The 21,892-nt window shown below is 42.9% G+C and overlaps 1 protein-coding gene across 1 annotated transcript in view; it reads right to left on the minus strand.

Moving 5' to 3' along the window:
- plxna2 (plexin A2) overlaps positions 1-21,892 on the minus strand; it is a 212,695-nt gene that overhangs the window by 81,814 nt on the left and 108,989 nt on the right. The window contains exons 6-8 of the mRNA XM_028582483.1: positions 18,964-19,064; positions 5,304-5,427; positions 1,300-1,453 (exon numbers count right to left, since the gene is read on the minus strand). Coding sequence (XP_028438284.1) covers positions 1,300-1,453; positions 5,304-5,427; positions 18,964-19,064 — 379 coding nt within the window. The remainder of the gene's footprint in view (positions 1-1,299; positions 1,454-5,303; positions 5,428-18,963; positions 19,065-21,892) is intronic.

The raw sequence follows: 21,892 nt of genomic DNA on the forward strand, positions 1-21,892 counted from the left end.
CCCTGTGCCTTGGCTGTGCTAAGACACTAATCCATCACATCAACTCCCCCCAGCCCCCGTCGTCCCCTCGACTACATGGTCCCCTGGCTGATTGGACCGGCTCGTTACACCACTGCCTGCTGCAGCCCAGCCACAGGCCAGGGGATCTAAGTCTGATCCTCCATCAGCTCTAATGGGGCCTGGCCTTGTGTGTAGCATGCACTTCACAGCCAGGAATCTGATCCTGGATCTGCGGGAGCTTATTAATGTAGACGGCGCATGCTTAAACCACGAGTGTTGAATCAATAAAGATGTTTGAGAGTGTGTGCAGATGAAGGGTTGGCTCAGTGAAGCATAAGTAGCGAAAAGAGAGGGACACGTGGGAATCCGTGGAAAGATTCTAATCTAATGGCCGTGATCCGACCATGTGCTGTCTAGTTTGGTTTATATGGTTAAAACTATCTTTCACCGAACAGAACAGCTCTCCAAATGTCATATGTCACCATGTACAATGACAATAAAGGCTATCTATGTATCTATCTATCTATCTATCTATCTATCTATCTATCTATCTATCTATCTATCTATCTATCTATCTATCTATCTATCCATCAATCAATCTATCCATCCATCCATCCATCATCTATGATTTATCCAGCCATCCATCTATTTATCTATCTATTGATCGTATCCATCCATCCATGGTATATTTCTATCCATCTATCTAGCTAGATCTATCCACCCATCAATCAATCAATCAATCAATCAATCATCTATCTATCTATCTATCTATCATCTATCTACAGTATCTATCTATCCATCTATCCATAGTATCCATCCATCCATCCATCTATCTACAGTATCTATCTATCCATAGTATCCATCCATCCATCCATCCATAGTATCCATCCATCCATCCATCCATCAATCCACAGTATATATTTATCTAGCTAGATCTATCCATCAATTAATCAATCAATCAATCAATCAATAATCTATCCATCCATCTACAGTATCTATCCATCCATCTATCTATCTACAGTATCCATCTATTTATCTATCCATCTATCTATCCATCTATCCATCTATCCATCTATCCATCTATCCATCTATCCATCCATCTATCCATCCATCTATCTATCTACAGTATCCATCTATTTATCTATCCATCTATCTATCCATCTATCCATCTATCCTTCTATCCATCCATCTATCTATCCATCTATCCATCTATCTATCCATCCATCCATTGTAACTACTATATCTACTCTATCTATACTTGAGTTTATGAATGGATGGTTATGTGTGTGTTGTATCTACCTTGGTCGGTGGGGATGAGGGGGACGTCCTTGGCAGCAGGAGACACACAGAGTATCTGGTTGCCATTGACCTGCCCCTCCACCTCAGTCAGGTTGCCGAAGGAACAGGTGATGCCCGCAGAAAGGTCTGGAACGTGGCTCACCTTCACCAGCAGCTGTATAAGGGGTGGAGGGTTACATGACAACAATGTTTATATGATGTGGTAAAATTTGATACACAGTCATTTCAACATGGATCAGTCACAACATGTTAACTTTTCCTACTCAGATTGGGGCACAGCTAAATACAGATGATACAACTAGACCTGCAACGATTAGTTGACTTATCCATTAGTCGAGCAAAACAAAATAATCACCAACAATTTTGATAATCAATTAAACGTTAAAGTAATTTTACATGCAAAAATGGCAGAAAATGACATTTTTAGCCCTTCAAATATGACAATTTGCAGCTCTTTTCTGTTTGGGTTATCTTTGGGTTTTGGACAAAACACGAGATTTAAAAACATCACCTTGGACTAGGAGGAACTGGGATGGACATTTTTAAAGGGGAACTATGCAGTTTTTTTAGCTTAATTTACCTTAACTGAACAGCTTCGGAGTCATTGGAATGGTTATATGACTTTTTTCAGGTTGAATGGTGGTGGTTCGGCTGGCGAGCCACCAGCCTCAGCGTCAGGAAGTATCGCGTGATATCAGGTCTAGCGATGTAACGAAATTGCTTCACGGCACTGCACACATATACGCCCATTCAGGAACCGGCTAACAAGGTAGCGATGGAGTTTTTCACACTATCAACATGGCTGAGCCGGCTAAAAAGAAGCAGAAAGCTAGGAAAGCATTGTCGGAGGAACAGAGAGAGAGGAAACTGCAGACTGACCGAGCGAGGAGTCAGACACACGTAAACGTAGCCAAATATCTATTCCGAAGCTGTAAGGGGGAGCTCCATAGAGAAACCTGCGAGCAAAAAATATAGCGCCTCTTTAACTCTTTTCTGACATTTTATAGACGTATCGATTAATCGAGAAAATAATCAGCAGATTAATCGAGAATGAAAATAATCGCTAGTTCCAGCCCTAAATACAACAGACTGACGTGTGATGCCTCAGAAATGTTATTTTCGCAAATAAACTGGGAAACCATTCTTATGGCACATCAACAATAATGGCATTAGCACTTGCATCTTTGGTAAGCATGAGATATGATATATATTTATGTAAAAAACACACAACACGGACGCGAATGCAGCAGTGTAATAAGCTCCAAACAGAATGACAAATGAACACACTGCTACTGGCAAAGATGTCCATCCACTCTGCTAAGAAATGCTGATGTGTCTTAAAAATGTCATCAACATCATAATAAAGAATGTTAAGGCTGTGTTTAGATCTTAAAGCTTTAGTGTGCGATCACGCAGGCTTGCATCATGTGGACGCGCCGACAGTGTTGCTGTCAATACTTAGAATTCCTCATGGGGGAGACAGAAACTACGCACTATGGCTTTAATGTTCCATTTGAGTGTGGAGGATATCATTTCAGAGACAGACATTGTGATTCGGTCGGTGGTCAATACTTAGCTGGATAAAGGACATTGGAAAATTTCTATTTGTGTTTCCTCTTTCTCCAAAGTTTACAAGGACACAAAGATACATGAAAAACAAGGGGAAAAAAAACTTGCACACAATGTGCAGTACATGTGCGATATACTGTAGCACACGCATGCAGATGTACATAAAGGCGTTTGAAGTCATTCTCTGGAGAGCATTGACACCGGGGCTGGAGCAATCAGCTGCTCTGCCTATAAATAAATGTATTCTGCGCACGGGGTGTGTGATCTGGCTCTCCAGCCAAGAGAGGCAGCCTGGATAATTATCACCATGGCATTTCACAGCTTTGTTCCATTAGCTGTTATTTTTGGGCCATACCGTTTGAAGTTTCTCTTTGTTTTATCTGCCTCTCACTAAACACCGCAGGGCTACTGGGACAGGCGAGGCAGCTGAGCAGCTTAACTGCAGGCCTTTCAAGAGATGCTGACTGTCTCAGTAGCTGACTACATAGCCTCCCTCGTTAGCTAGCTAACTCCGGTACCCATTGAGAGGAATGATGATGTTTTGGTTTTTTTTCCCCTTTCTTTTTTTTCCGAGGACCTCTTGTCTTCCCCTGTTTTACTTTCACCGTGTTTGTGTTGCTTCACCCCGAGGTGTGTCAGAGAGATCCTTGATTACAGCAATCACAGCAATCAATGTCTTTTGTTCAACGTCGAATTCTCCGAGTAACCTCTCACATTAATTAGCTCTCATCGTTCTGTCAAGACACACATGTACAGATAAACACTCAAAATTCGCACGTGTACACACGCACGCACGCACTCTCTCACACAAACACACGCACTCTCTCACACACACAAACACACGCACTCTCTCACACACACAAACACACGCACTTTCTCACACACACACACACACACACACACACACACACACACACACACACACACACACACACACACACACAGTGAGTTTGTCTCCGACTGTTAAGCCTTTGCTCTTTTTGTTCTCCTGTCCTCCCTAAAGATGGCAGCGGTGGGTGTTAGTACAGCTTGGCAGTAACAACCAGCCTAATTGGTGGCAGAGTTTAAATAAAGGTAATTTGATTGTTTTCTCCGGGTTTCTATCCATCTTAGTGCCCACATGAAGAGGCTGCGTTGCCATGGAGATAGCTGTCTGCCCCCTGTGGAATTTGTGAGTGTTTTTTGTGCACGGTTTGGCGAGATGACCCTGTTGCTGGTATAGCTGACACGGAAACAACTGCTAACATGTTTTCTGGTAAACTGCTGTTTGTAAACCGGGGCAAACAGGGCCAAGTCTACTGAGGGCTAGTTTGAGGATAAGATTATCATGCGATACAGAGTGAGTCACTGCCAGAGCCACTGGCACGTTTAGCAGGATTTTTGTGATGTTGAAAGCAGTTAGATTAACGTGGCATCTAACCCAAAATACAAGAAAAAGAATCAATGTGCCTGTGCTGACTATCAAACAAGGGAATTGATGTGCACTTCCAAGAGGTTGTAATGTCCTCATTCCATAGAGCTCTGTAGCCTTTGGTCCGTAGGACTAAACCGCCAAACTATTACACCTGAGACCTTTTTGTTGGATTATATATGCATGCAATAAAGTTATGCCTTATACTCTGATATAACAAATATCTATCTCTATATAAACTGAGAGTGCATGCTTGTACTGTAGATAGAAAAACAGAGCTCACAAAGCACCACTAAACAATAGCTCAGCTTAATACTACACGGCATGCTTATACCTACATTTTCTCTTGTTACACCAAAAGCGCACACAATTGACACAATTGTAAACTGTTAAATAACCAAAACCAAACGCTGCCGAGCACCACAGAATTAGACATTTGCCATTCTGACATGTCAAAACCCTAAGGAAATAACTCTGGATAGAAAGAAAAATGTGCTCTCTTTTGTGTTTTGGATAAACTGACCCTTTCACAGCGTGGGTCTCTAAAGACCCAAAGTGCGTGTCCACGAGTATACATCAGAACGTGCACAGGCAGAGCCTTTCATTGATGCTCTATTTGCCTGTTTTCACTCAGTCCATGTGGAAATACTGCACTGTACTTAGCTGCTTTTGGACAACTTTAACACCTACACACCCGCCCACACAAACATGTCTTGGCACACATATTGACTGCTCTGTACCAAGTGAGCATATGCACACTGAAACGCCCACGGAGAGCTCTTATGAACCTTCCCATCTAATGTTTATGCATCAACCACAATCAAGACTAGGCAAACTGTTATGTGGGATCTTTTAAAATGTTCTGCCTCGGTTTGTGGGTAGGGGATATGTAAATGAGTGCTAATTTTTCATCGTGGTGCGTTCAAGTAGTGCTTGAGATTGCAGGGGTTTGGCATGTTGTATGTGTGTGTGTATGTACTGTATGTACATTTAGGGATGTGTGTGTGTGCGTGTGTGAACTTACAGGTACGCTGGGCTCTGACACCGCAATGCTGTCTGGGTACACACTGGCCTTCACACACTGGTTGAGAGAGGCAGCGAAGCGGTACGGCTCGTCTGCACGCTCACACCGGTTCCTCTGAGAGCAGCTGAACAGAGACAAGAAGGAGGAACAAAGAAAGAAAGAAAGATCTTACTGGTATTTGTTTTCTTTTTTTCAAAAGGAACATGAAAAAGAAAAAGAGAGGCTACTGTATAGAGAAAACTTTAATTAGACTTGATTGTTACCAAACTAAAACATAAGCAACCCAATCAACGAAAACATTTCAAGAAAAAGAGCTGCTGCCACACTTCTAATAGGAGGGAAAATACAAACAATGAAATGTATAGAAAAGGTATGAAAAAAGTGAAACAATAACAACAGTGATAGAAATAAATGCTCACATTACAATAATTGATGCAATGAAAATACCACAATGAAGTGACAATTGAAGTTGGGGGTAAAAAAGACAAATTGCCATTGTTAACATTAATTTAAAACCCTATCCAACAACAGAAGGAAGGGGAGGGAAAGATGAAGATTGAAAATGTCAAAAACTCTAACAGGAAACCTCATCTAAAAAAAACATTAAACTTTGTTGTAATAAGCATTAAAAAATGTGAGGAGGAAATAATGCTGTGTCAGTGTCTCCTCGACCTGAAGTTAACGGCTCACCTTTGTCTACAGAATATATGACAGGAATGACCACCTATATATATTTTACATGACTGATCATATAAATAGCATGAATAATCACCCCTACTTCTACTTGACACATTGCATGGACCAGTGTTGTAGTCGAGTCACCAACTGTTGAGTCCAAGTCGAGTTTTGAGTCCCCAGTTTTCGAGTCCAAGTCTGAGCCACCAAAGAAGTGTCCGAGTCAAGTCCAAGTCGAGTCACCATTACTTGAGTTAGAGTCCAAGTCATGAGTCCAGTGAATAGCGGCTCGAGTCGGACTCAACTCCGAGTCCAGGACTTGAGTACACCATCTAGGCATGGGCCGGTATACGATTCTGACGGTATGGCAACCTTCAGCAAAAATTAAACGATTTCACGGTATTGCAATTACAGCTTTAAAATGTATTTTTATTTTGAAACACACTGCACACTGGCAGGGAGACAGATTACTAAACTGCACTTTCTGTCCTTGAAGACTCATAAAAAGCAGCTCATACCTTAGGAACGGTATGACAGAAAATGTTGGTGGTTTTGAAACCGTGACTTTTTCAAACCGCAATACACCTTCAAACCGTTAACAGGCCCATGCCTAACTCCTTCACTGCCTATTACACATAAAAGTAGTCAGAAACATCATCCAACTTCCCGAGTCCTATGTCATGAATGCTCATGTCCAATTACATAAACACTTAAGTCAGAGTCCAAGTCAGTGCGCGAGTCCAAGTCAAGTCACGAGTCCAGAGAATAGCTACTCTAGTCTGAGTCCAGGACTCGATTACTCCAGCGTTTCCTCTATGTCGATTTGACCGTGGCCCCGCCACAGCAACATGTCTGCCCCCCACAGTGTCAGAAATAGGGCTGCATTGTTAGAGTGCATGTCGGAGAATAGCGCAGTCACTCGGCAGAAAAAGGGAGAAATGGAAAAAGAGACGCTGTCCGGATGATAAGCCAGTTATGTTTGTGTGTGTAAGTCCTTGAGAACTCTAAGTCGTATAACTTATGCTGTCAGTTCATTTAAGCCTGGGCTTGCAAATTTAAATTAACTGGTGTTTTTCGTTGTTTGTGTTCTTCACCTGCGAGCTAAATTGCACGTGGCTGTTGATTCGATAGAATAGCGATTGCTCAACGGACTTGCTCACGTTTGTATTTTAGGTGTATTTTATTATTTACATGCTGAAGTAGTTACCCTGCATTAAGATAGGATTAAGATGCCACAGAATTCTTAGCCTATATGTCAAGATCAAAGTTGTCCTGTATAGTAACTCAAAAAATACAGTTCAATCACAACTGAAAATATGCCTCATTGTGTGTGTGTGTGTGTGTGAATAGAGGTGAATAAATATATTTGTTTGTGTTGCAGCGAAGTGTCAGTTCCCATTTGACACTTCAACCATTATAATGAATAGAAGTGCATTTCATCCACGTCTTGATCCTCCACCTTTGTCTTAAGACATCTGGACTCATCATTACTAACTACCGAGAGAACTCCACCAGACGGCTTCTCGTCTCTTCCTCTTTCAGTCTTCATGTTGTCTTTGATAGTAGATGTGTTTATTTAGTTTTGATGAAAAGCTGTAAATGTCCCCAGCTCTAAAGTCTGGCTGAGTTATGGTTTTGTTACCAGACTGTTTTTCTCTTGTTTTGCAAAACATATGGCATATTGAAGACGTAATAGGAAACATGTTGGATTGATAAAAAAAAATCAATTACAAACGTGTAAAGATTTCACGACACTTCTGTCATCAATAGCAGCTGGCTTGTAGCTCTAAAGGTTTTATAAAATAGTCTGTGATCCTCCAGGAAGCTATGCACCAACGGCAGTGCATTTCATTTTCAGGATCATCGCTGCTGCCGGATGTTCCGGCGACGTGTTTTGCCGATGCGTCTGACTCTGTTCTCTTCGGGAAACAACAACAACAGGCTTCGAGCTAGCAAGCTACACGCCGAAAATGGCGATTTTTGAAGAAACTTTTGATCGTGCAACAAGGCAGGCCTGCTTGGTTCTTTCGGGGAATGATTGTAAAGATTTGCATTCGCTCTCCAACTGGGACATTTTGGGTCAGATTGGCGGGGATTTGCTATGTACGAAATACACACAGCAATACACTGGTAAGAGGAAATTTAAATAGCTCACATTACTGTACTGTGTGAACAGTTAACCTTCATTTAATAGTGTATGTGGTGTTTTCTTTTGCGGGGTGCAAATGTTCCACCAAAACGTTCCTTCCTGAGACTATTTTGCAGAGCCGCCACCGCTGCGTCCGGAGCTTAGTACAGCCCTATATGATTGTGATTGGTTTAAAGAAATGCAAACAACCAACAGCGTTTTTTTCTTCTATCCTAGAATGTATGTGTGGTGTAGTCAGACTGCTCTGCAGCGCTTTAGAGATAGACTGTGCAACGCGAGACTAATTCCTAATAAAGCACAGAAATGAGTGGTGGCACCAGAAGTGGAACCACTGCCTCCAGTGGGTCATTTATAACACCGCACTACCATAAACTAGGAAGCCACAGCACTAAGCACCACACACCCAAATTATATCCTTCAATCATCGCATAACTTTGGAGACACGACTAGTGCAAATTACACACCGTTCACTCATAAAGATCTTAATGGTCAGACAGTGTATCAAGTACCAGGTGACACCCCCACAATCCACCACATCCCTCATTAAAACTCAGCCGCCGCCTCCTCCCTCTTATTAAAACTGTGTGTTCCCTCCACCCTATTACACCAAAGGCTCTCTATCCTCATCCAACCCAGCAGTCTAAGTGTCTGGCTAACTGGCTGTCTGGTCGCAGCATCTCTAATTGGACTCCGATGGGTCAGGCGCTGTCCGTGGTGCTGATGTGCCACTACAAACCCTGTCCATTCTCCCTACCCTGTGTGTGTGTGTGTGTGTGTGTGTGTGTGTGTGTGTGTGTGTGTGTGTGTGTGTGTGTGTGTTAGGGCTATATCATGCTTCTTAACCACATACTCTCACACATACTGACTCTAAGCTACATCTTCATCCACAGCTTCTGTGTGTAATTACGTTATCCGAAGTTCAAGCCATATCCAGCAGACTCACATGAACAGGCATGCACGCGCACACGCACACACACACACACACACACACACACACACACACACACACACACACACTACTCCCTACGGATTTTAGAGAGCAGGGAAGTGTAGAATAACTGTGGTAGTGTGAATCTCTCACTGGGAAAGGGGGCCCACTGGGGCAGGATTTCTTATTTTGTATGTACAATTTCCAAAATGATCACCTGGTTTCTCCCATCACCACTTCAGAAACTCTGTTTCTCCATTTTAAATGTGACATTTTCATTGTTACTCTTGATATGCATTATCCTACCTTTTCATTTAACAAACACTTGGGAGATTTGAATGCATTTAAACAGCGTTGGTGTTTTAATAATATCGGCTGTTCTGTAGTTGATTAAGGTCTTTTTTGCCGAGTTGAGTTTTTACAAGATACATTATTTTTTAACAAAAACTGGGATTTCAATGCATTGCCACTTTATTTAATAACCCTGTCACTGTTTCATTTAAACTACATATTATACATATGTAAATAAAGTGCTTTTGTAAAAATGAAAAACAATATCTGTCCATGTCTCTCTCCCTTTTGCCTCACGTGTTCACAAGTTGAAATTTGGGCACCTTTCGAAGGCAACGTGTCACTCCGTCTGCAATTTAACAAGTCTTTTACACCCACAATGGCAGCAGAAAATGATACTTAATCTGCTTTCAGGTGTGGACTGCGGCACAATGTTTTATGCATGTCTCCGAGCTGTACGGGTACAGATGCAAAAACCTGGGCGGTCATTAACTGACAAAAAGTCCCGCATTGATTTTCCTCACCGTGATTTAAAAAAATAAAAAATAATAATCATTTCGGTGGGGTGAAGTAAGATGAAAGCTCTGCGAGGGGGTGTGGCAGCGCGGATGGGAGGGGTGCAGGATGGCTGCTGTTGCCATGGTTTCAGGAGATGGCCATTATCTCTGTGTAGTTAGAAGCTGACCCCTTTGCCTCTCTCATTAGCTGAAGTGCATGCCACTGGGTGTTGACTAGAATCCAGCCTTCCTCATATCCCCCTCCACCCCCCCTTCCTGACCCCCTTCCCCCTACACCCCCCCCACCCCTCCCACCCCTTATCCTCCTGTCGGGCCCAGGCCTGTCACTCAGTAGTTCGCCGATGCTTTGTGTTCCATCACTCACATTCCTCCTTCAGGGGGGTGGCTCACACGGAGAAATAAGGTGTTAAAAGGTGATATGCACAGTGAAGAAACACACATACCCACAAACATGAACACCTTTGCCTCAATGTTTTGTATACGCACAGATTGGCAGTAGAAATGCATGCAGTTTGGTCAGCCTATCTTTTGGAATAAGCAGCTATTTTCCCTCCAGCGGCTGCTGGAGGCAGTCAGCCAGGGTCTTGGGCTTCCTAAGCCCTGTCCATGGTGCTGAAGTAGCTGCTTCCTCTTCCATCATGACTACTCTCTGACAGCTACAACTCCAGTGCACTGTATGATTGCAGTTGTAGTGGCAGTCACATTTCATGCAGTCATGTAAGGTGAGTAGGAAAACTAAAAAACATACACATAAAAAAAGCAAAGGAGAGTGTAGTGGCAAAATTCAACTTAGTATTAAATCCACTTCAGTATGTTAGCAGTAGGCAGGATTGGTCTCGACTTCTTTCGTTAATTAGTTTGCAAACACGGAACCAAAGAATAGACGTCACATCAGCTTGTTGCGCTTTACGAATTTAATGGCAAACTTTCCTGTTCAGCAAAGTCTTTGATTTTCATCCAGACATTTCTCAGAGTTTCTCCCCGACAGGAATCCACATCGAAAATGTCTAAATTCTTGTTCTTTCCAACTTTTCTTTTATGTTTCATTACGTAACTGTCAAAAAACATCTTGCTCCACAGCTACCGTTGACCCACTAAACATCTTCTATCTGACCAGAACAGACACTGCGCAGTAGCTCACAAAACATAGAAATGGAGTAAATTCAATTTGTTACAATAAAGGCCTATCTAATACCCTTTGTTGAATGCACTGTACATTAACAGCAAAGAACTGTAATAATATAGACATTTAAACATGGGCAAATACAAACAACTCTCAAAGTTATTTTGAGTTAACTTTGTCTCCTACAGAGAGCATATTGTTTTTTGCTGTGGCAGTTTGTGTGGGCTGGGAGTTGGAGCTCTGAGGTTAAAATAAAGCCCTGACACACACATATGTACTGTAATCTAACTCACTAACCTATACATCTAATGTACAGCGTAATTTGTAGTGTTGTGCGGGTGCTAAAGCTCTTTTGACATCGTGGGAGGGTGAGCAGAGCAGAGGTCAGACCTCAGAGTTTGTTCCACCAATTACTAAATCTTATTCTGTTGCCCTGGACAGCCGATTACACATCTCATCTCTGCTGATGGGCCAAGCTTTGACAGACACCCAGGTGTATGAATATACACACACCCATTCACATATGACACATGGACACAGACCATAGTCACACAGACAAATAATGTATTCACTCAAACGTGCAAGGACACGTACATAATAACACTAATAGCCATACAGTAATAACCAGGCCCACGCAGAATCTGTAGAGTTTTCTTCTTTAAAAATAAAAATAAAACTCAGAATGTTAACACATCTTCACCACGAGCTGAAAAACAGTCCGCTAAATTCCGCAGATTTTCATTCTGGATCACCGCTGACAACTGAAATCAGCAGATTCCGTTTGAGTCTGGTATTGATACAGTCCCATGCACTAAATCCTTCATACATATATGCACACCTTTATACACACACACACACACACACACACACACACACACACACACACACACACACACAGGCCTTGCAGAGCAGGAGAGGCAGACGAACAGAAAAGATTCCTGTTCTTCTATCCCTCCTCCCCTTCTCTTACCACATCTAAGGACTTCAATGAAAGTGTGAAGGCCTGTCTGATTGCAGCTCTAGCTGCGAGTACCGTGTTTAAAGAGAGAGAGAACAGAGGGGGAGCCATTTTAAAATCACCTTTCTTTCCCTCACTAGAGCCAGACCACAAACGCCACACAGAAAGGAAAATGAGAGCTGAGCACCAACGCTGAGGTGGGCGGAGCGGAGGGCTGAAAAGAAGCAGGTTGGGAGGCACAGAGAGGAAGAAACTAGATGTATAATTGAATATTTGATGGTGCTTGACAAAGTTTTACTAGTCTTAAGTGGTAAGCCATTATGTTAGAAAATCATCATCATTGCGTCCGGCGCCCAAGACGAATGTCTTGGAAATTTCACAGTTCAAGGTGTTTCCACTGTTGATTTGTTTAACTGTTTCACTGTTTTTTAAAGTTCAATAAATGAAACATCTTTCCAAAAGTCAATGAATAATCATGATTTTAAAGTGCTCATATTATGCTCATTTTCAGGTTCATAATTGTATTTAGAGGTTATATCAGAATAGGTTTACATGGTTTAATTTTCAAAAAACACCATGTATTTGTTGTACTGCACATCGCTGCATCTCCTCTTTTCACCCTGTGTGTTGAGCTCTCTGTTTTTAGCTACAGAGTGAAACATCTCACTTCTATCCCATCTTTGTTGGGAGTCGCACATGCCAGTACCTAGGACTACTGGACTACTAGCCAGTCAGAAGCAGAGTATGAGGGCGTGCCACGCTAGCAGCTAGGCGAGCATTATAACCTGTGTTACAAAGTGACCACGTTTGTCTCTGAAGTAAAGGCTGGACTACAACAGAGCTGTTTGGAGCAGTTGGTGAACAGTGTTTTCTGTTGGAGATGGTAAGTCCCTTTGGGGGGGACTTTGGGCTTTTTCACTTTGTAAACCTATTACATGCACAAAAAAGATATATAACACAATAAAGGAAAGGGAAAATGGCAAAAAGCATAAAATGAGCACTTTGACATTAACATTGACCAGAATAATTGTGATTTCTTCCATAATCGAGCAGCCCTAACCGTGAGAACATCCATTTCAAACACATACCACAGGAGGCAAGAAGGAAAGTGAAGGAGGAATAATAATAATAAAATGTGTTTTTGAAAAAAGCAGGTTTGGTAAACCGCACCAGCTCCGGTTGCTGTGTGGGCTGAGGCTGACATGTGAGGTCACAGTTTGAAAGCTAACGTTGTGTACAGTTCATGTCAGGGGTCAAAGCAACCACTGCAGCTCATGGTCCGTCTCCTGTGGCGACTGATAATGTCACTGCAGGACAGCGCCCACAGGACACAGAGCACAGTATGCCCTCAACCCATTCACTTCATCTTCTCATAGATTGGGAAGCTATAGTGGTGTAAACTTGAGTCGACTCGTTTAAAAACACACACTCACAGGCACATGCGCGCCAGCTGGAGGGGTCATGGGTACACAAGTTGCGGTACTTGCACCAGTGGCAGCGGAAGGCACTGTTCACACATGACAGACACCTGCATGAACAGACACACACACACAAACACACATGTATGGTTTATGCAAACCCAGTGTGTCAGACTCCGTTAAAGATATCAGGCGAGGGGAAGGAAAAGGAGAGAATGGAGAGGAGAGACCATTGCTCAGTGCTCTGCATCAAGCTACAGCTCCACTTGCGTGGGCTGAGTAGAGAGAAAAAGCAGCGCGGGGATGGAAGCATCTCAAAAAGAAAATGAGTGAGCAAGCAAGAGATACAGACACACTGGGGTTTATAGGATCATAAACTGTATTACATGCAGGGCTGTGCAATGAATCAAATTCGATCAGAAAAACAATGACTGATTATTTTGCACGTTGCATTTTTTTCAAGTAAACTCTAATTTTGTCTTGTGTTCTGAAGGGGAATTCACAGTTCAAGATGTTTTCACTGTTGATTCGTTTTTAACGGTTTCTAAGTTCAATAAATGCAACATCTTGCCAAAAATCAATCGTGTTCAATAATCGGGATTTCAATATTGACCAAAGTAATTGTGATTTTGATTTTTTTCTTTTCTTTTTTTTTCTCACAATCGAGCAGCCCTTATTATATATGTACAGTATATACTGGTGCAGTATTTCAGCCATCATGTAGCCATCGTGTACTGGCTCTGTGTGCTAGGAATCTATGGAAATAATGATAGACCTACATGTTCGTGATCAATATCTCATTAGGCCCAATTGGTAAGATGGATGCAGCCTCCCTCTGACTGCTAACTGTGGCTGTAGCTGATGAGACGGCCATTAGACACTCAGTCTGACATCCACAATGGGCTGAAGCAGCCATTTTCATTGCTGGGCTAATTGTTGTTGCCACTGGTAAATTAGAGGAGATTTGATGGCCGCTGTTTGACGTCATTCGTAGGAGTGTAATGATTGCATGAAGAAAAAAATAAAATAAGAAAAGAAATCGCTTGTAGTTGGTTGGCTGTGGCGTCTGGTTTTAAGTTGCTAAATGACTTCCTGTCTCAAATCCCTACCTCCTTTCTCTTAAAACCATGGGTCTGTTAAAGAATTGTCCGTGTCCCGAACGCCGTCTCTTGCAGTTGACAAAGTGTACCCATATAATGTGCTCCGAACCAGGATGCTAAACAAAGGGTTTGACAGCGTTTAAGCTCATAACGCCAATTTGAGACAAGTGGACAGCTGTGCCGTTCAGGCTGCTGTGTGGGTTGTTACTGAAACGGATCTGAGCAGTTCAGCCACATGCAGACTGACAGTACAATGCAATGCAGTATCACAGTGTAGTAGTAATATGTTATTCTGCTTAGAGCAACCTTCAAATGCTGACTCACTGTCTGCTGGGGCCTACTACACCAATAGCCCTAAGCTGTCATCCACACAACAAACTAGCGCTGATTTCGACATACTGTACAGAATTTCCTCAGCACATATCACATGATCATTAGGCCCGCATTGCCAGACCTATCTCCACAGCGCTGTGGAGTAAGGTCTGGCTACACCACACCACATATACATTCTGGGATAGGAGAAAAAAAAAACACTCTGGGTTGTTAGCATTTCTTTAAACCGATCACAACGGTCTTGGGCAGCGCTAAGCTCCGGACGCAGCGACGGTGGCTCTGATAAATAGTCTCGGGAAGGAACTAGTTTTGGTGGAACATTTGCACCCCGCAAAAGAAAACGCCACTTACAATATTAAATAAAGTCAACTGTTCACACAATACAGCAACGTGAGCTATTTAAATTAGCTGGAGACATGGTTAAACCTCATTAGCTCTAACCAGTGTACCGCCGTGTGTACTTCGTCCACAGCAATCCCACCAATCGGTCCCAAAACGTCCCAGTTAGAGAGGAAATTCTGTAAACTTATTCTTTGTAAATCTTTACATTCGGCGAAAGAGCCACGCAGGCCTATCTTATTGCACAAACCACATTTTCTTCAAAACTCGCCATTTTCAGCGTGTAGCTCGCTATCTCGAAGGTTGTTGTCGTTTCCCGAAGCGAAGAGAGTTTGAGAACGGCGACACCCAGAGAGCGGTAGGTGAGGCACGTGCGTCAGGCAATTATCCTGGAAATGTACTTGCGTTGATCCAGACTGCATAATCATTCACTACTTCAGTCGAGATGCAACTCTTATAATGAATAGTATTATAGCAAAACTCGCTACACTGGTCAACTGCTGACCTTGTCACTGGATCTCAGCCCTGAAGACTAATCCTGACAAATCTCAACAAAACCTTCTCCTGGAATGTGTGAGCGAGCTGAACGGATGGAGAACAGAGTTATGCGGGCTCATTTCGTGATGGAAAGGCCTCTTTTTTGGGGGCACAATGATTAGAGAGCTAATCTAACGGCGACGAGAAGCAGGGAGCGATGGAGAGAAAGCATCGCCGGCGCTCCGTGTTTTTGGATTGTGGTCAGACGGAGGCTGAACCACCCATTCACAGGACTGCGACTGGAGAGCGCTCGAGATGATGAGCTCCCTTTGAGCCGCAATCAAAACGCTGCTCGGTTTTGTGGGTCGATGAGTGTGCGGCATCAAACACTCTCTCATTCTCTTCCCCTCATTCTCCCCCCCTCCTCCTATTCTTCGTGCATTCAGTGGATGCCTAGCAGCTGCTGGTAATTAAAGGACGTTAGAGTCTCACACCACACTGAATCAGAGGAAGAAGAAAGAGAGCAGAAAGACAGGGAAGACAGAGACGCCACTCCTGGCCAGCCCAAAGCCTCCCTCGCATTCTCTCCTTCTCCTCATCATCGCAAACCAAGCTAATGTCCTCCTATGTTCCTAATTAGCCACCTTAGAATGCTGCACTTCAATGAGCGTCCGAGCACAAACATAAAGAAAAAAGGGGAGGGGAGGGGAGGGGGGACACAGTGTTTGGAGGAGGAGAAAAGAGGATGGATATTGTGGATGGCAGCTGTAGAAGGAGGGAGGGAGGGGGGGGTGATCAAAGTGATGGGTGTTGGTGTGTGGCAAGCATCTCTGGAGTGAGGAAGAGCTTATTCCAGAGGGAAGAGTGTCTAAATGGGAGACAGTGCGGCAGTGAGCTGAGAGGAGATGAGTGGCATAGCTTACGTGCTAGCTTTGCCGTAAGGGAGGTGCACGCAAACATGGGAGAGGGAGAGAAAGCTAATTTCATAAAACCAACAGTGGCTCAGGGAGAGATGATGAAGAACTGGAGAAATGGAAGGAAAAGGGGGCAGAGGGAAGCGGTAGGGATCACAGCTGTGGATGGCACCACGGCTGGCAAGAAATGTAATTTTGGTTGTGTGGGATAAGAGGAGCTCTTTACCAGAAGGGCGCAGCTGCTTTTCTCCAGCGGTATTTGACAGATTCTTCCTTCTACTCTTGGTTATGTTTTACATTCATGCGGTGCTAGTGCTAACTAAACCCATGTAGCAAACCCCTTTCAGATCCACAGGTATTATCTCATTTTACTTTGCTAAGTCGTTAATTGTGTTTCCATTAAAATCCTGTGCAAATGTCTAAATGTCAGGGCAAATAAGTGCCTGTTTCCATCAACTCTCTTGCGAGTAGTTCAAGAGGACTTGACAAGATGACATAATTAATTGAGCACCTGCAACTCCATTACATTTCAATGCTGTGACGTTTTGTTTTAGCCGCTACTATGGCGAGTGAGGTGTGTCTGGATTTGAACCGGGGACTAAGCAGTTACGTACACCCCAAACACCCCACTTATGCAATGACATGAATGCTTTGTCTACAGTAGAAGAAGCTCAATCGCATATTTTCGTTTTGGTTTTTTTATTTAATCCCTGGCATTTGCATCCTCCGTTTATTATGCGGAAATGCACATGCAAGTCCACAGAAGTCCACACGAGCAGCAGAAAGAACAACTATTCCTCCTTTAACTTCTTCTCCTCTCTGCGGTAACTCAGCCAGAGCTGACAGGGGTCCTGCCACACTCATTGCAGGGTCAGGACAGAGAAAGGGGTATTAGGGCCAGAGACAGGTGGCACGAGGGTCCGCTGCGCTGAGAGAACAGATGGCTGATCTGACGCGAATCGGGGTGCTGACCTTTTCTCCCCACGGTACAGTACAGCGGTCCACACAAGTGTTTGTGCTTGTACACAAAAATCGAACCCATGTGCACGCACACACGTTCAGACACAAGCCCCCGCGCACTGACTCGAGAAGGCATTTACACACCAAACAGCTGTTCCTGCCTCACCGCTGCTTTCACCAGAACAGCTTTAAAAAAAGAAAAAAAAAGAAATCACCTTTTAGCATCACGCTGTGGATTCAAATTCCTACTAACCTAAATTACTTCATTCCCTATTACACCTACACAAAAGCATATGATTAACAGCCTAGCACGGAGGCTAATGTTGTGGTAAATGATCCCTGTGTGAAGGCACGCAGACTGCAGAGAATACGGAGCTTTAGCTGGCCCCTCCTGTACCTCGGCAGGCACATGCTGAATTACCTTGTCGCGAGGCAATTATTTGTCCTGTCCCAGCTTTGGAGTGATGTAAATTACTTTAAGTGCACTTTGCCGGGCCTGCCATCACGATAATGATGATTGCGGCGGGGCTCTGACACACACAAATATTCAGCTATACCTTTAGAGAGAGGGGCTGCATTCAGGAGGGGCTGTAAGTGGGGAATTCAAGACATAGAAGCTGAAAAGAAACGGAGACTGATGAGAGTATGGTTGTGCTTAAGAAACAAAGAGGGGAAGATGGAGACAGAGCATAGTATGTCTTTCAGCTTCTTTAGTAGTGAGTTGTATTCATGTCGTCTCCCAGTATACCCTCTCCATCCTTTCATCTAATAATTAAAAATTAAAAATGAATGACTCAAAATACAACAAATATAGTTTATATATATATATATAGTTTTTCAAGCTCATTTATTAAATAAAAAATGACATTTTTTCCTCCTGTCTGGCTCTCTAGAAGTTAGTTTTGTTGCAGTAACGTTTCAGCGCCAGCAGGTGTCACTCATGGCTTCTATGCTAATTCTTATGACTGCTGCTTTTTTTTTTTTTTTTTTTTTTCTTCAGTGAAAGGTAAATATCCTCTGACTTGCTCGGAACAGGAACCACAAATATATTTCGGCTTCACCAGATGTTCATTTAACATGCAGAGACACACAGCAACATGCATATATGGTAGATGGAAGCAGGAGAACTTGTCAAATGATGAGTCTTTTTGTTCTGTTCTTGTGTGTCTTTTCAAATTCCAATAAGTCGTACACCGATTGAATGGTGTCATTTCCTGTTAATATCAAGTCATGTCAGAACAGGGCAGTAGTCACTATGGCAGCGGCAAGTCGCTCTGAATCGGCTCTGCACCTCTGAGGCACAACTGTCCATATCCGGACACACCGTCTCCTATCCTCATACTCCATTTGATATAAAGTAAACATGAGGAACAAAACCTGCCTGCCTTTGTCAGAGGGGCCACTTTGCAAGATGTCTAACAAAATCTGTATGTAAAGTATCTGCAAACTGACTGGAAGATGATTGAGCCATACTCACATATTATGCAGGACGCACCAACCGCAGTGTGGGTCCCCGGAGCTCAAACACTCTCCACAGGTCCCGTACTGCTCGCAGGACTCGATCGGAACTTGGGTAACCTGAAAGCACATGAAAGGGCCAGGGTTAAAGCAGGGGATTTTTTTAAGTGTCAAAGGGGGGCTGGGGGGAGGGCAGAAATATTGGATAGGATAAAACAACACAATGTACAACCCCGTGCCCCCCCCTTCTAGCCACGCCCCTGGGTCAAAGTGCAGCACAACACACATCATATGATGCACAAAAAGAAGCCTCTGGGTGTGTGTGTGTGTGTGTGTGTGTGTTTGTTTGCACTAAAGGAACCATCAGTCAGTCACACACTAACAAGTATTGGACAAGTATTTACTTACATAGTATATTACTTCAGATACATGAAGCAAAACCAAGCCTCTTCATTTATAGAGAGCCAAAGTCCTTCCCCATTCCTGTGGACCACCGTAGCACCTAATTTTAAGAAAATAATTATGTATGGTAGTTAATTGGGGAGATAGTAATTCTTTTTTTGATCCCGTTTGAATTGAGCCCTGAATTACACATATGACGTTTGTCGATTTAAAAAGGTAATTTTCCGATGCAACAAAGTCTTAGTTTGTTGTAAAACTGTTAAAAGTATAAGACTGTGAACATACGTAATAAGAAAGACTACACACTTCATGGCCGCATTGGGTGACGTCTCTCTGAAGCCACCGCGTTTTGGGTGTTTCGTAGCGGGATGTAAAAGTTAAACATCAAAAGGCAACGGATCTCGCGTGTGTTATCTGGATAACACAAACCAGGTGAGATAACGTTACACGCGTTGTGGAACAGAGCTAAGCTAGCGAGGGGGCGAGCAAGGGGTCGTATATCGCAGAGACGAGAAAGGTAGCTCACTGAGTTTCACACTAAACTAAGTGGTACTACTATTAACTGAGACCTTCTTCAGTTGCAAAATTCTCTTTTAAATTGACGAACATCATATGTGTAATTCATGGCTCAATTCAAACAGGATCCAAAAATAATTTCTCTCTCCCCGTTCACTACAGTACATAGTTTTTCCCGAAATAAAAAAATCCTAATGGGGTCCACCGGAAGAGTAGGGAATTGGCCTCTGTATTGGCAGCATTTAAATATGATAATTCTATGTTATTACAACAATGTTAATGTTTTAGGTTGACCCATTGTAGAGCAGGGGATGATGGGACTCAAATGTTTGGGTGCACTTGTGCCCCTGCGTGTCAACGTGCGAGATGTCAACTGCACAGGCAACTGTTGCCTTTATCTTAAGCCAGAGTGGTGAGCAGGTGGGATCAGTTGGCCAGAGAAAGCTGATTCTCTGCCATCAACAGGCTCTTGTCTGCACCAGGGCACCTGTCAACCTGGGGAGAGCCTGTGCAAACACACATACACATGGAGGAGGAGGGACAGACGCTTTGCTCAAGTCCAACTTGATTACGAACTGGAAAAGTAATTATTAAGAATGACGGGGCAGTTTTTCACCAGCTACTGTCAGGTTCAGCTTTATTAGAAAAGTATAACTACTAGGGCTGGGTATCGCCAACTATTTCCCGAATCGATTGGATTCCGATTCACAGAGTCCCAATTCGATTACATTTACGATTTGATTCTCTATCAATTAGGTTAGGGAAATTACACTTACAATACCAATTTTCCTTGGCTATTAAAGCTCAGAGAACTTATGCTGTAAACTGTACAAGCAAGAAGCAACCCTAAAATATATTTTTATAATGCAAAAGTTTGTTTTAATTTCAATTAAATTAAAATTGACCCCCAAAAAGTTTGTTTAAAGTACTTTTTACTTATACACCCATGGTGAAAAGGCATATATTAAAATTCTGGATTTTATGAATCCATATCGGATCACTCAAACAAAGACTGATTTTAATTGGAGAATGGCTCATTTTAACCCCATAAGTACAGTAGAACTATATAAACTTTTTTTTTTAATTAACACTAGGGCTACCTTTTTTCCCACAAGCGTGTGTAAAGATCAGCTTTGTTTATCAAATACATGACAGCAGCAGAATTGTAAAACTGAAAAGTAATTATTAATGTTGTAGTGTAAGTAGAACGTTGGTATTTCAAAGCTAAACATGTTGAAAGTGTCAACAGCAAAGAACTTAAATAAGCACTTTCAGTGTAAAGCAAACACACTCCATACCCACGAATCCACGCTAATCCACACAGGGCCGTTGGACAATCATTTGAATAAAGAGCAAACATCCTTGTGCTTAAGCCATTGACAATAAACTTATGAAAATACACAGTTGAGAATTTAAATACTGTATGTAACCACCACGCCGGGGAGAAGCACTAAAAATCTTTCTCTTCACTTATATTTATTTATTTTGTTCATCTTCAGTGATTTTTTTTTAACGTTTTTGCACTATACCTTGCTGCTGTAACATTGTGAAATTTGTATTAATTATTTTGAATGTTGACTCTTGAATCATATCATACATCTCCTCAGATAGCTAACTACTGAGTGTGTGTCAGCAGAGTTGTGTGATCCATTTTCAGCTGCTACCTAACATGCACTCATCCTTCTGTCAGTTATATATGAGTGTGAGTGTGTGTGTGTGTGTGTGTGTGTGTGTGTGTGTGTGTGTGTGTGTGTCTGTGTATGAATCTAGCTGTGTCTGTCTGTCTGTCTGCCTGCCTGCCAGCCAACGCTCTGATCAGCCACATGGCCTTCAGTCTGTTTGTGCAGAACACAGGTCTGTGCGATCTGGACATCAGTATGTGTGTGTGTGTGTGTGTGTGTGTGTGTGTGTGTGTGTGTGTGTGTGTGTGTGTGTGTGTGTGTCCCATGGGGTTGCCCCGGTCACACCTGCATCTCACTGTGTCAGCAGGCGTAAACATACACACATACTGCACAGCATGATGAACCGAG

Source organism: Perca flavescens, chromosome 7, assembly GCF_004354835.1.
Source record: "Perca flavescens isolate YP-PL-M2 chromosome 7, PFLA_1.0, whole genome shotgun sequence".
NCBI classification, from domain to species: Eukaryota; Metazoa; Chordata; class Actinopteri; order Perciformes; family Percidae; genus Perca; species Perca flavescens.